General features: G+C 38.9%; 1 protein-coding gene across 1 annotated transcript in view; it reads right to left on the bottom strand.

Moving 5' to 3' along the window:
• DNMT3L (DNA methyltransferase 3 like) overlaps window positions 1-13299 on the bottom strand; it is a 110803-nt gene that overhangs the window by 22613 nt on the left and 74891 nt on the right. The window contains exon 7 of the mRNA XM_027875462.1: window positions 11882-12056. Coding sequence (XP_027731263.1) covers window positions 11882-12056 — 175 coding nt within the window. The remainder of the gene's footprint in view (window positions 1-11881; window positions 12057-13299) is intronic.

Genomic DNA, 13299 nt, shown 5'->3' with positions numbered 1-13299 from the left:
AGAAATAAGTAGAGAAATAACTTTAGAAAGGTTTGCTGTTTATTTGATCACATGCCATGCAATTCCTCCTGTGCAATGGGGGCAACTAGGTGGTACAGTGGATGGAGTGCCACCCATTGAGTCAGAAAGATTCATCTTCTTGGGTTCAAATTCAGGCTCAGACACCTACTAGCTGTGTGGCCCTGGGCAGGTCACTTAACCCTGTTTGCCTCAGTTCCTCATCTGGAAAAGGAAATGGCAAACCACTCCAGTATCTTTGCCAAGAAAACCCCAAATGAGGTCACAAAGAGTCAAACTTGACTGAAATAACTCAATAACAACATGCAATTCTTCTTCCTTCCAATACATCCATTTATTTTAATTCATAGTAATAAACCTAGACTATCTTTGTGATTTCAGGTTAAAAAAAAGTGATTTTGGATCAGGGCATAAATATTTTACTTTCATCACCTAAGATTTCACATAGAATCAAGAATAACACAAATTGGCTGCTACCTGAAGAGTGTGAGGACATATTTGGCTACATTGAAGTATAGTGGAAAGAATACTGGACTTGGAATCAAGGGACCCAGAATTTGAATACTGACTCCAACATGTACTAGTTGTGTGTCATTTAACTTATCTAAGCCTCAATTTTCTCAAATGTAAAACTATGATGAATATAAACATAAATACATACATACATATGTACATATATATATACACAGATACACACACACACACACGCACACACACACACACACACACACACACACACACACACATATATTATCTCCCTCACACAGTTGCAAAGAAAACATTTCATGGGGTAGTGGAAAGAGCAATCGATTCGTAGACAGCTGACTGACCAGTCTTTCTCTGTCTCTTACTGATTCATCATCCACGTCACACACACTAACCACAGGGATACTCTAAGTCTATGTTCCAGGCTACTTTCTTTTTTCTCACTATGTGCTGTCACTTGGTGACTTCATCAATTCCAGTGGGTTGAATTTTCATCTCTATGCAGTTGACTCTGAGAGCTATAAATCCATCCTCAGTCTCTTGAGTTCCAGTTTCAACACTATGAATTACCTTTTGGGTATTTTAAATTGGATGTCCTATAGACATCTCAAACTTACTCTCTCCAAGCTAGAGCTAATTATAACCCCCTCCCCCAAACTCACTCTTCTTCTGAATTTCCCTATCACAGTTGAGAGTATCACCATTGTTCTGGTCACCCAAATTCCCAACCTTAGATTCATTCTTCACTCCCTTTTTCCACATGTCCAGTAACTTGCCAAATATATGTTTTTTGTTTCTCTCTCTACAATGTCTGTGCTTAGCATAGTGCCTGGCACATAGTTGTGTTTAATAAATGTTTAATCACTTACTTATTATTGACTGACATCTCTGGCATATGCTACCTCTCTCCAGTCACACAGCCACCACACTAGTTCAAGTCCCCATTATCTTTTGTCTGGACTTTTGGTCTCTGCACCATGTCTTTTCCTACTCCAAGGAGTAGGGAGTATTGCCACAGTGATTTTTCTAAAGCACAGGTTTGGCCCCCTCACCCAGCTACTCACTACACTACCTATTATAGTGGTGGTCATAGTGGTCATAGTGACTCCACATTACCTCTAGGATCAGATATAAATGCTTCTGGCATTTAAAGCCCTTCATGACATGAATGCTTTCTAATTTTCTCATTTTCTTACTTTATCGCTCTACTTCCTGGACTCTATATCCCAGCCACACGGACCTACATGGTCTTCCTCACATATATTGCTCCATCTCTCATCTTTATGCCTTTGTACTGTTAGCCACCCACCCACCCTATGCCTGAATGCCCTCCCTCCTCCCCTTTTTCTTTTGAAATCCCTGGTTTCCTTCAAGGATGACTCTCTAAGGGGCAGCTAGGTGGCACAGTGAATAGAGCACTGGCCCTGGAGTCAGGATGACCTATGTGACCTTGAGTAATTCTCTTAACCCCAATTTCCTCACAAAAAAGAAAAAAGTATGACTTCCTAGCTGCTAGTGCCTTGCCTCAGGAAAAAAAAAAACCCAAAACTCTCTTGTATTTACTTTGCAAATACCTATATGCTGTATGTTGTCTCCTTGATAGAATACAAGCTCCTTGAGGGCAGGGACCATTTTACCATTGTCTTTGATTTCCCAATGCTTATCATTGGGCCTGGCACATAGTAATTATGTGTTTAATGAATGCCTGTTGGTTGCCCCAATTTTTTCACCAGAGCAGTGCTAGATACTGGAAAGAATGTTGACCCAAGAGCTAGAAGACCTAGGATCCATTTAAACCCCACCTTCAGAGCTCTTACTATTTCTGTGATGGTTCCCTCACTGGACTTCAGTTTCTTCCTCTATAAAATGACAGGTTTGGATTAGGTAGCTGCTGAGTTCTCTTCTAGTTCAAGGTCTGTTATCTTAGTGCTACAGCTATTTCTAACACCAGTTGGTGGGGGAGGCGGTCAGGGAGAGAGGAAGGAGGAGAAACAAGCATTTATTAAGTGCATACTATGTGCTAAGCATTTTACAAATATTATCTCATTTGATCCTCACAACAGTCCTGGGAAATGCTATTACTATTCCCATTTCACGACTGAGGAAAACTGAAGCAGAGGGAGAAGAGACAAATGACTTGCTCAGAGTCACATAGCAAGTAAGTGTCTGAAGCCAGATTTGAACTCAGGACTTCCTGGTTCCAGGCCAGGACCTCTATCCAATGTGCCACCTAGCTGCCATCTATAAAACAGGTTATTTATACTGTCTAAGAAATAAATCCAACAAGTTTAGGAAATCTGAAACATGTCGTAACTCTGACACACATAGTCCAGGTACCAGCTGCTCTGATTTCATCATATGTGGAGAGAATTCAGACCCTACTCTCTGAGACATACAGGCAAGTTCCACAACTTTCAGAGGCTACTGAGGGAGAATCTAAAAGCAGCTCACACAGTTCCTTGTCACGGCTGTTTGTGCGTTTCCATGATAATCAAAACCAGATGTGACAGATGTGCAGTCAGTGAGTGCCAATATAATTAGTTCCTTTGGCCAACTTCTGAGTACGCATATTGCAGTCTAATCTGGAAGTAGGATGATGTTGACTCAAACAACAATTTCATTGTTGTCCTGATAAACAACTAGATGACACAGTGGATGAGCACTGGACTAGAGTCAGAAAAACCTGAGCTCAAATCCTGCCTCAACTTCTTAACTTTGTAACCTCTGTCTTCCTCAGTTTTTTTTATCTGTAAAATGAGGATTGTCAACTCCTCCCAGTTTTTCAGATCATAACCCATCCAAGCCTTCTCATCCCATGCAACAACATACCCAAATCCTCCCTCAAATCTTCAATATGGGTAAAACCTTTCTCTAAATCTCTATGAATACCAGTACAAAACATGAACTATCCTTCTATTATCCTTACCTCTCACTACACGACTCCTAACCACAAATTTCTATACTGATTTTTAATGTCATTTGTGCACAATTCATTATGGGTAGTATGTTATAATATATTTACATTCTCAGCATTTGTTAGTAGGATAGCTACTATCCTTTACATAAATTGCAATTGAGATGTTTTTGGAGACTCTGTATTCCATGGTTCCTAGCCACAGAGTATCAGTGGAAGAACATTGGTACTAGGATTTTATTTTAGTGAGAAGCTTGGGGGGAGATGTCACTGAAAGTGCTCTAGAGTTTCCCAAATGTAAGCCAGTTCAATCTATTCTTATTCAATTTTGGGCCTAGTTTATTTTACATCTTAAGTTATTTGTCCCAGATATGTTCTGATGGATCAGTCCATCTAGCTGAGTAGTCTGAACTGTAGATATTCTTCATCAGTTGATTTTTTATTGAAGAATATTTTCTTTATGCTCTTTGTCTTTACATCATAGTCATTTCTCAGTCCGTTACCATATTTAACTTTCCTTTGTGACAAAGAAATACAATTAAGCAAAAACATTTGATACAGAAATCTTTCCTGACAATGCCTGCCTGTCATCTTTTCTAATAGTTCTACCATGAGAGAGGAGATAGTTTTTTATTCTCTTCTCTAGGATCTTCATTGGTTTTCTCATTATTCAAGAGTATAATGACTTTTTAAGAATCAATTATTTTACTTTGCTGCAGTCATTGTATATATTATTTTCTTGGTTCTGCATATTTTGCTAATCTTTGTTCATATTAATCTTCTCACGTTTCTCTGAATTCCTAGAATTTGTCATTTTTTACAGCAAAATAATATTTTATTGTATTTATATCCTTGTTTTATTATACTCATGTGCCATTTAAAAAAAATTCCCCAATCAATGGGCAACCACTTTGTTTTCAGTTCTTTGTTACAACAAAGCATGTGGCTATGAATATTGAGGTGCACATAAGACCTTTATTTCCTTGGGTTACATACTCTAGTGAAATTGCTGGATCAACAAGCATAAACAGTTTAGTCACATTTATATTGCATAATATTTCCACTTGAAATCCAGAATTATCTGGATCATATTGCAGCTTCACCAGTAGGGCATCAGTGTGCCTGTCTTCCCACACCCCCTCACTAATGACTGTTTCTGTTTTTGATCATTGCCAATTTGCAAGGAGTGAGGTGAAACCACATCAACTGATATTTCCTGTGTGAATTGTTAGGCCAAACTCTATTGAATGACTAATGGATCTCATTTAGGAGGCTGTGTCATGTCAAACTAATGTAATCTGCAAAGAGGAACACCTGGAAAACCTCATGGTCTACAGGGAATTCTTCCATTTGGGCTCTATGCTGGATAATATCATTGACATTAATGATTATTGTGTCATTGAACAAAGTTAATAAGGTTATAGATTTAGAGTTGGAAAGAACCTTATATGTCATCAGGCCCAATCCTCTCAATTTAAAGGTTAAGTGCCTTGCCTGAGGTCACATAGGTAATAAATGCTTGAGGCAGGATTTGAACCCAGGTCTTACTAACTCCAACTCCAACACACTATCTATGTTGCCTCTTTGATTGTATTATCTTTTCTGTTGTGTTTCTCAGTGATTTTTGCATGGTCTCAATATATGGAGAAATCTTACTGAACAATATCCTTTAAGCCTATATTTTGCTCTATCAAAGGGTTTTTTTTAAAGTTTTGTTGATGGCTTTTGTTTTGACAACAAAGTAATTTATGGATATACTTCCACACTTCATATTTTATACTTCCTTATCCCTATCTCAGCATAAAATCCTTCCATAGAGGCAGCTGGGTGGTGCAGTGGATAGAATGCTGAACCTGGAGTCAGGGAGACTTGAGTTCAAACCCCAACTGAGATACCTACAAGCTATGTAATCCTGAGTATATCACTCATCCTTTTTGCCCCGATTTACTCATCTGTAAAATGGGATTAATAATAACCCCTCCCTCCAAGGTTACTGTGAAGATAAAATGGTATTATATTCGTATAGCACTTATATAAATGTCAGTCATTATTGTTGTTGTTATTATTATCCCATCCTGGTTGTCCTTCTCTGGACACTATCCATTTTATCATGTCTTTTTTAAGGCAAACAGGGTGGAATGACTTGCCCAGAGTCACACAGTTAGTAAGTGTCCAAGCCTGGATTTGAACTTAGGTCACCCTGACTCCAGGGCTGGTGCTCTATCCACTGTGCCACCTAGCTGCCCTCAAAGTATTTCTTAAACTGTCCAGACCTGAACACAACACTCCAAATGAGGTCTGAAAAGGGCAGATTCCAGTTAGACCACCTCCTCTCTAATCCTGTAAGATATGGCCCTCTCAGTGTAGCCCAAGACTGAACTAGCATATTTGTTGGTCACATCAGTATGCTGACTCATATAGGGCTTGTGGTATACTAAAATCCCCAGGTAATTTTTAGAACAACTGCTGTCTACATAGGCCCTCCTAATATAACAATAATAATAAAAACAATAATATATACATATATAATTAAGTTTATTTTTTCATACCCAAGAGTAACCCTAAGTGTATTTACCTCTGTTGAATTTCATCATATTAAATTCAACCCAATGCTTGTCAATATCCTTTTGGATCCTGACTCTTATCCACAGCCTCAGTTATCCCTCCTTGACCTGCATCATTTGCAGATGAGGATGCCATCTATGCCTTTATCCCAGTCAATGATAAAAATATTAAACATCAAGGGGCCAATCACAGATCCCTGAGGTACTCCACTAGAAACATCCTACCACATTGACGTTGAACTGTTCAGAGTCTGACCATCCAACCAGCTCTGAATCTAAATCTATCTGGTTCGCTCCATCTTCTCCACAAAACTTGCATGAGTTAATTTGTCAAAATCTTTGTTAAAATCCAAGTGAACAATATTTGTGGCATTCTCCTACTCTACTAGTTTAGCAATCCCGAGAAAAAGAAAAATGAAGTTAGTCAGGCATGACCTATTCTTTATGAAGACAAGTTGGATCTTTGTAATCACCATTTCCCTTTTTAAAAGAGATTCCCTGTTTCTTTAATGATCCATTCTAGAATTTTTCCTAGGAATCTAATTCAAACTCACTGGCCTACAGTTTGTAGACTCTGTTCTCTTCCCTTTTAAAAAAAATCATTGAAAATTAATTTCTGCCCCTTACTTCCACTACCACCTTCTCTTTCCCCATTGCTGAAAAGAAATTGGTGAATGAGGTTAAGCTCTTTCTAGGGAAAGCTGAATGGACAATGTAAGAAACCTATTCAAGGGAAGGACACCTCCCTTAGAAGTAAATGAGCAAGTGCTAACAATGGCAGGGTCTAGTCACAGGGGGCTGGCTGTTAGCCAATCCCAGAGTTACAATGTATTCGATAGGGAGGGCCAGGGTATTTTTCAGAGGAATGCTTCTGACCATCAAGAAAGGAAGCCCCTTAGTCTTGGCTAGGATATACCTTCGAGGTGATATAGGAGGTGAAGAAATGGGAGGAGGAGGAGGAGGAAGAACAAGAAGGAGGAGGAGAAGGAAGAGGAGGAGGAGGAGGAGGAGGAGGAGGAGAAGCAGCTTCAGATAATTGAGCTTTCATTTCTTATTTGAAGATGCAGGGGCAGCTAGGTGGCATAGTGGATAAATAACCAGTCCTGGAGTACCTGAGTTCAAATCCATCCTCAGACACTTCCTAGTTATGTGACCCTGGGCAAGTCATTTAACCCCACTTGCTTCAAAAGAAAAAAAAAAGAAAGAAAAAGAAAAAGAAAAGAAAAAAAGATGCAACACAAAAGTCATGAATGTTTGCAGAAGCTAGTTTGAGAATAAATGTGATTGCTATGTGAAATCCCTTGATAATCTTCAACAGGAAGGGGAAAAGTGTCTCACTGTGCAATGCTGAAGAACTATTTCATAGAGCAGTGATCAAAGGAGCAGGATCCATGGAGAGCATGGATTGTACTAGGATACAAGGAAGGAAAGTTATGGATGAGGAGCAGCTAGGTGGCGCAGTGGCTAGAGCACTGGCTCTGGAGTCAGGAGGACCTGAGTTCAAATCTGACCTTAGACATATAACACTCACTAGCTGTGTGACTCTGGGCAAGTCACTTAACCCCAATTGTCTCACAAAAAAAAAAGTTATGGATGTCACTAGTTGCAGCCATCTGTGTGTGCACAGAGTCTATTACTTACTTAGATTTGATATAGTTGGTAAAGAAAATAGACAGTAAAGGAGAGAGTGGGTGCAGGCAAGGGCTGTTCTGCATTTTTCTTTGGCTTTTTCTCAGGTGTGGACCATAGAAACCAAAGGGTGAACTTCTCAAATCCTTCAGATGTCATCAAATGTCAGGTCAAGCCTGTTAAAGACACAAATGCACAGAGCCATTTTTGGGAAAGTAAAAAGGGGCTTGAAATGGGAACTGGAGGCCGATTGCTTCATGGAGAGAGCCAATAGCAAGTACCCTCAGAAGCTGAGCTTTGGAGTTCCTTCCAGGAAGGCATGGGTGTCAGTGAGAAGATGAATACTGTGGCCCTGATAAGTCTAGCCTCAGAAAATATCTCTGGAATTTCAGTGTTGATTGGAACCAACTGGAAGAGTTTTACCAGCAGGCAGTAATACTTAAACACCCTGACAACCCGTGCTTCTTTTGAGGAAGCTTACAGAGAGATAAAGGACAGTACTATATTGGGGCATCAAAGAAACATTGGACCTTTCGGATCAAAGGGTAAATTGTGAGAAGTTCAACTTTGGAGACTCATGGCTGAGGAACAGAAGGATTATCTGAGGAAGGGACTCAGCATGTAAACTGGTATAATCTCACTCCATAAGTAGGATCTATCCAAAGAGAACCACATACAACCTGCTTCATTAACTCTTGCCCTTCTTGAGAATAATCTCAGAAAACTGCTCTCTCAGAGACAGAACAACTCAGGAACAACTCAGGAACCCCATGAAGGAATCATCACAGAGTCTTGTAGTCTGGGTGCCTTGCTTAGAGTAGAGATTTAGAAAAAGAGAGGGAAGATCTGGGTATGTGTGAACTTTTGGATTTTGAATAAAGGAAGTAAGGTGGATCAGTACACCATGATAAGAGTTGTGTCGTGTGACAAGAGACAAGTGTGTTGGACTGCTTGTTGGGTAGTCAAATTTTTTTAGTGTTGGATCTGTAAGTGGATACTACCAGATCTCCAGGGCAGAAGAAGATGAGAAGAAGATGCCTTCATCTGTCCAGTGGAATTCTACCAATGCCAGCACATGCTCCAAAGACCTTATGGGGCTTCTGCCACTTTTCAATGTCTTAGGAACAGTTATGATTCCCTAATAATTTTACAATGACCATGATTCTTTAATTGCCTCTTTAAAGAACCCTGCTTGTTGAAATGAAGTTCTTGGAAATATCAGTGCATCTGGATACTCTAACCTTATTTGGAAAACAGTTGGAAGAGCATGAGGAAAGACCACTGAAGATATTAGATGAGTCAGAAGCCAATGACCCAAAGCTGTCAGGCAACAAGTGTTGGATCTGTAGAGTTTTTACCAAATACTTGAGTTATATACTATCTCAGCTGGGAGTGAGTGCTGATATTGAGAAAGGAAGAACACCAATCACTTGGCCACAGCTAAAGAATTCTTGAGAGCTGAAGACTTCTAGGATTCAGTGGCTACTACTGGAAATCCAAGGCCAGAGAGCTGACCTTGAAGCTAAGAAGATTCTGGTTCAAATTCTGGCTCTGATGCATAGTGACTGTGACCCTGGGCAAGTCACTCAACTTCTCCATTCTCTAGGCCACTCTTTAAATCTATAAGTTTCAGAGAAGGTGCTGATCTATATTGGTAAAGGCAGTATCCTTTATAGGGAGCTATTTATATCAGTGTAATTACATATCTAATCCCTAGCTCCAACTCTTCTCAGTCCAATTGGTTCCTACCATGCTACTAATCTCAGAATTTCAGCCATCTAATTCATCACATCCCTTACAAATAAAATTCTTAATAACATTTTCCTTGAACCACTACTAAGAGGAGACCAGCTACTTCCTGAGGTAGCTTATTTTATTTTTGTGCAGCTCTAATTGCTTGGAAGTTTCAAAGTGTTAGATTTAGGTTTGAGGCAAGGAAAAACTTCCTTACATTGCTCCTAGTTTTCATCTGTGAGAAAAGTAGAGCAGAACTGAAGCAACTTAGTGGTGCAGTGGATAAAGAGAGGACTGGACCTGGAGTCTAGGAGACCTGAGTTCAAATCTAGCTTCAGACACTCTTGAGCTGTGTGACCCCAGTCAAGTCTATGTCAGTTTACCATGAAATGAGGATAGCAATAGCACGTAGCTCCCAGGATTGTTGTGAGGATCAGATGAGATAATATTTGTAAAGTACTTGCATGGTACCTGGAACATAGTAGCTGCTGATTAAATACACGTGTCCTCCCTTTTCTTTTTTTTTCTTTTTTTTAGGCAATTGGGGTTAAGTGACTTGCCCAGGGTCACACAGCTAGTACGTGTCAAGTGTTTGGTCTGAGGCCGGATTTGAACTCAGGTCCTCCTGACTTCAGGGCCAGTGCTCTATCTACTCTATCCTTTTCTACTTAGTGACCCTTCAACTACTCAGATGGCTAGCATTCCTTCCAAGTCTTCCTCTTTTCCAGATTTTATAAACGTGTCTAGTTCCTTTAACAAATCTTCATAGGGCATGATGTCAAGGATCTTCACCATCCTGGCTGCCCTTCCCTGGATGTTCTCCAGTTTATCAATGTCTTTTTGACAATGTGGCACACAGAATCGAACACAATAGACCAGATGTGGTCTGATTGGACCAAAGCGCTTCAGGATTATACTCTCCCTAGTCTTGGCCACTGAACTTTCTCTTAACATAGCCTGAGAGTGCATTAACTTTTCTGGCTGCTGCTTCCCATTACTGAGGAGCAACATGGTGAAAGGGATAGAGTGCTGGCCTTGGAGTCAAGCTCTAAGGGCTCTAGGAAGTTCTGAAACATTATAAGGTGCTGATCTGTACTGATGAAGAGAGGTCATTTCCTGAAGTTGTTGTTGCTGTTCAGTCGTGCCTGACTCTTTGTCCATTTGGAGTTTTCCTGGAAAAGATACTGGAGAGGTTCCAGCTCATTTTACAGATGCAGAAACTGAGGCCAATAGGGTTAAATGACTTGCCCAGGGTCACAAAGCTAGTAAGTATCTGAGGCTGGATTTGAACTCAGGTCTTCCTGACTGTAGACCTGGTGTTTTATCCACTGTATCACCAAGCTGCCCATGCCTGAAGTTACCTACCCCAATGAAACCATAGCTCTTTGCATAAATAAGTAAACAAACAAATGGACAAAAGAATAAATAGATAAAATAACACTCCTGGTTCATATTGACTATTCAGTCCACTGGAACCCCTAGATATTTTCAGAGGAAATACAGTCTAGCTGCACCTCTCCTTCATTATTCTGATGAAGCTGATTTTCAATGCAATGGAGGACATAACTGGACATAACTTGATATTCCCTTTAAAATGTTAACTTAAAGAATTTGGAGCAGGTATTCTGCGTAATATTATATTTAATTAGAAGTCCCAATGAATGCAAAAAATGTAATGAATTAAGGCCAGACAAAACTTCCTGATAATTCTGCATTAAGAACCTGTTAATCACCCACAAAAAGTTTAACTTCCACTCATTTGTCAATTATTTCCACCCTTTCTCTGAGTCAATGTAAGGTTAAATTTAGGGGCATGTTAAGAGTTTTCCTCCTAGCTCTTGGAAAAGTCTGTTTTCTGAGAACCTGCTTGGATTATGAATGCAGCAGACTACAATGAAGATGATGCCCCTTAAAAGCCCAGTGGATTAGTCTTTGCTTCCACCTGCTGGAATTTAAGAACAACTGAAGATAAATTTCTGTTTCTCCAACAAGTACCTTTCCCCACTTGTTGGAAGTGCCTAATCAGCAAGATTGCAAGGGGAAAAAGTTGCAGGAATGTTACTATTAAAAATTTCCTTTTATGTTTTTTTTTTTATTAAAAATAGCACCTAGTTCACTGCTGAACAAATAGTAAGTACCCAATCAATATTTATTGATTTTGTTTGACATATAAGATATGATCCCTCACCCCAATGTTAAAAATAACAGATATAAGAATTATAAATTGGGGCTTCCCAATAAAAATTCAGATTGGGCACAATTCCTTAGTGTGTTTCTAGCAAGTAGAAGGACACAAAATGCAACTTTATGAAATGGAACTTCACTAACGAGGAGTAGAAAAGAGGAAGGTGGGAAGGGAAAATATAGATAGAAAATGAATTTAAAAGACCAAAAATATAACATTTACTAAATGAGTGGTCATAGATAGTACATATAGATAGTAGGAAGAAGTAAGTAAGCCACATTTCAGGTCTATTAATCTTAACAAAATCTCTTCTATTCATTTATTAATTTTTAAAGTTGTAATGTTCCTTACAGACTCTCGATCATAGAAATCCTTTAGGTTCTCCCGCCATTTCCTCCTCTTCTTCAGTAGTCCATTTTCTGATATCAAGGGTAGACACAAGAAGCATCTCCAGTTATTCATTGCTTGAAATTTTGCTGAACTTCCAGGATTTACAAGGGCATCAACACACTCAAAACAGTAGCATCTACAACCAACCAACCAACCAAACAAAAATATTCATTAGAGTTCTTCCATGACAACTCAGAAATATCCCCATGATTGATTGGCTTGCTTTTTCTCTGCATGACAAAAATCACAGACAGAATGGCACATGAAGGACTCATTTAAAAAATAAGTTTTGAACTACTTGTATTTTATTTAAAAGTTATTGGAGTTGGGGCATCAGAAGTGGATTTGAAGTTGTGGAACGCAATGAGGGGAGACCTAAATAATTTATAGGTAATATCAGGACACAGAACTAAAAGGGAATTGTTTTGTTAGAAAGTATATATGTAATTTCTCAATTAGACTTCTCAATCACCTGTCTGCCAAAGAGCTTGGGGTCTGAGCAGAGAATTTTTAGCTAAGAAATGGCAAAATTCAAAGGAGAAAGTAAACACAATGAGAAAAAAGGACAGGGAAGGGAAACTCTCTAATAAGTGGCCCCTAAGGATATGAGAGATGAGTATAGTGAATAAACTTAGATGCTCAGTGCTTAGTGTGCCATGGCCAAATCATTGATGCTTGAAGGCTCTATTTATCTTTGTTTAGTACATACAAAAGACAACCTGGTATAGTGGACAGAAGGCTGGTCTTAAAATCAAGGTTTGACCTCTGACACATACTGACTGCCCTAGGCAAGTCACAAGCTGTCAGGCAATTCTTTAAGTTAGAGATGTTAGCTATCTATATCAATAGAGGAAATTTTCACCCTGGAAACTGTCACATTGATGAAATTTTGAGTATGGACAAAAACAAACAAAAATGATGACAGGCCAGGGTGATGTAGGGAAAGCTCAAGGGGAGAAAAGTTTCTTTTTTTCCACCACCAATCTTTGTTAGCAAATCAAGTACATGAATTCTCTTCCATTTGAGGAGTGGGAAAGAGATGTTCCTCTAATTAAAAATTAAATCATTCTTTGTTTTTACTTTTTAAATTTTAATTTAATATTTCATTTCCCCTAATTACATGTAAAAACAATTTTAACATTCATTTTTCAAAATTTTGAGTTCCAATTCTTTTGTTTTTTTTGGAAGGGCTTCTTAGCATAGAATCACCTGTGAACTTCTAATGAGAGACTTTGGTGTCCTTTCGCTTGCGAGAAACACACTAAGGAATTATGCTCAATCTGAATTTTTATTGGGCAGCCTCAATTTATAATTCTTATATGTTATTTTTAACATTAGGGTGAGGGATTATATCTTATATTTCAAATAAAATCAATAAA

This window comes from Vombatus ursinus, unplaced genomic scaffold (assembly GCF_900497805.2).
Source record: "Vombatus ursinus unplaced genomic scaffold, bare-nosed wombat genome assembly UNPS02014809.1, whole genome shotgun sequence".
Taxonomy (NCBI): domain Eukaryota; kingdom Metazoa; phylum Chordata; class Mammalia; order Diprotodontia; family Vombatidae; genus Vombatus; species Vombatus ursinus.
Note: the sequence above shows the minus strand (reverse complement) of the source record. Positions and strands in the feature narration are given on the sequence as shown.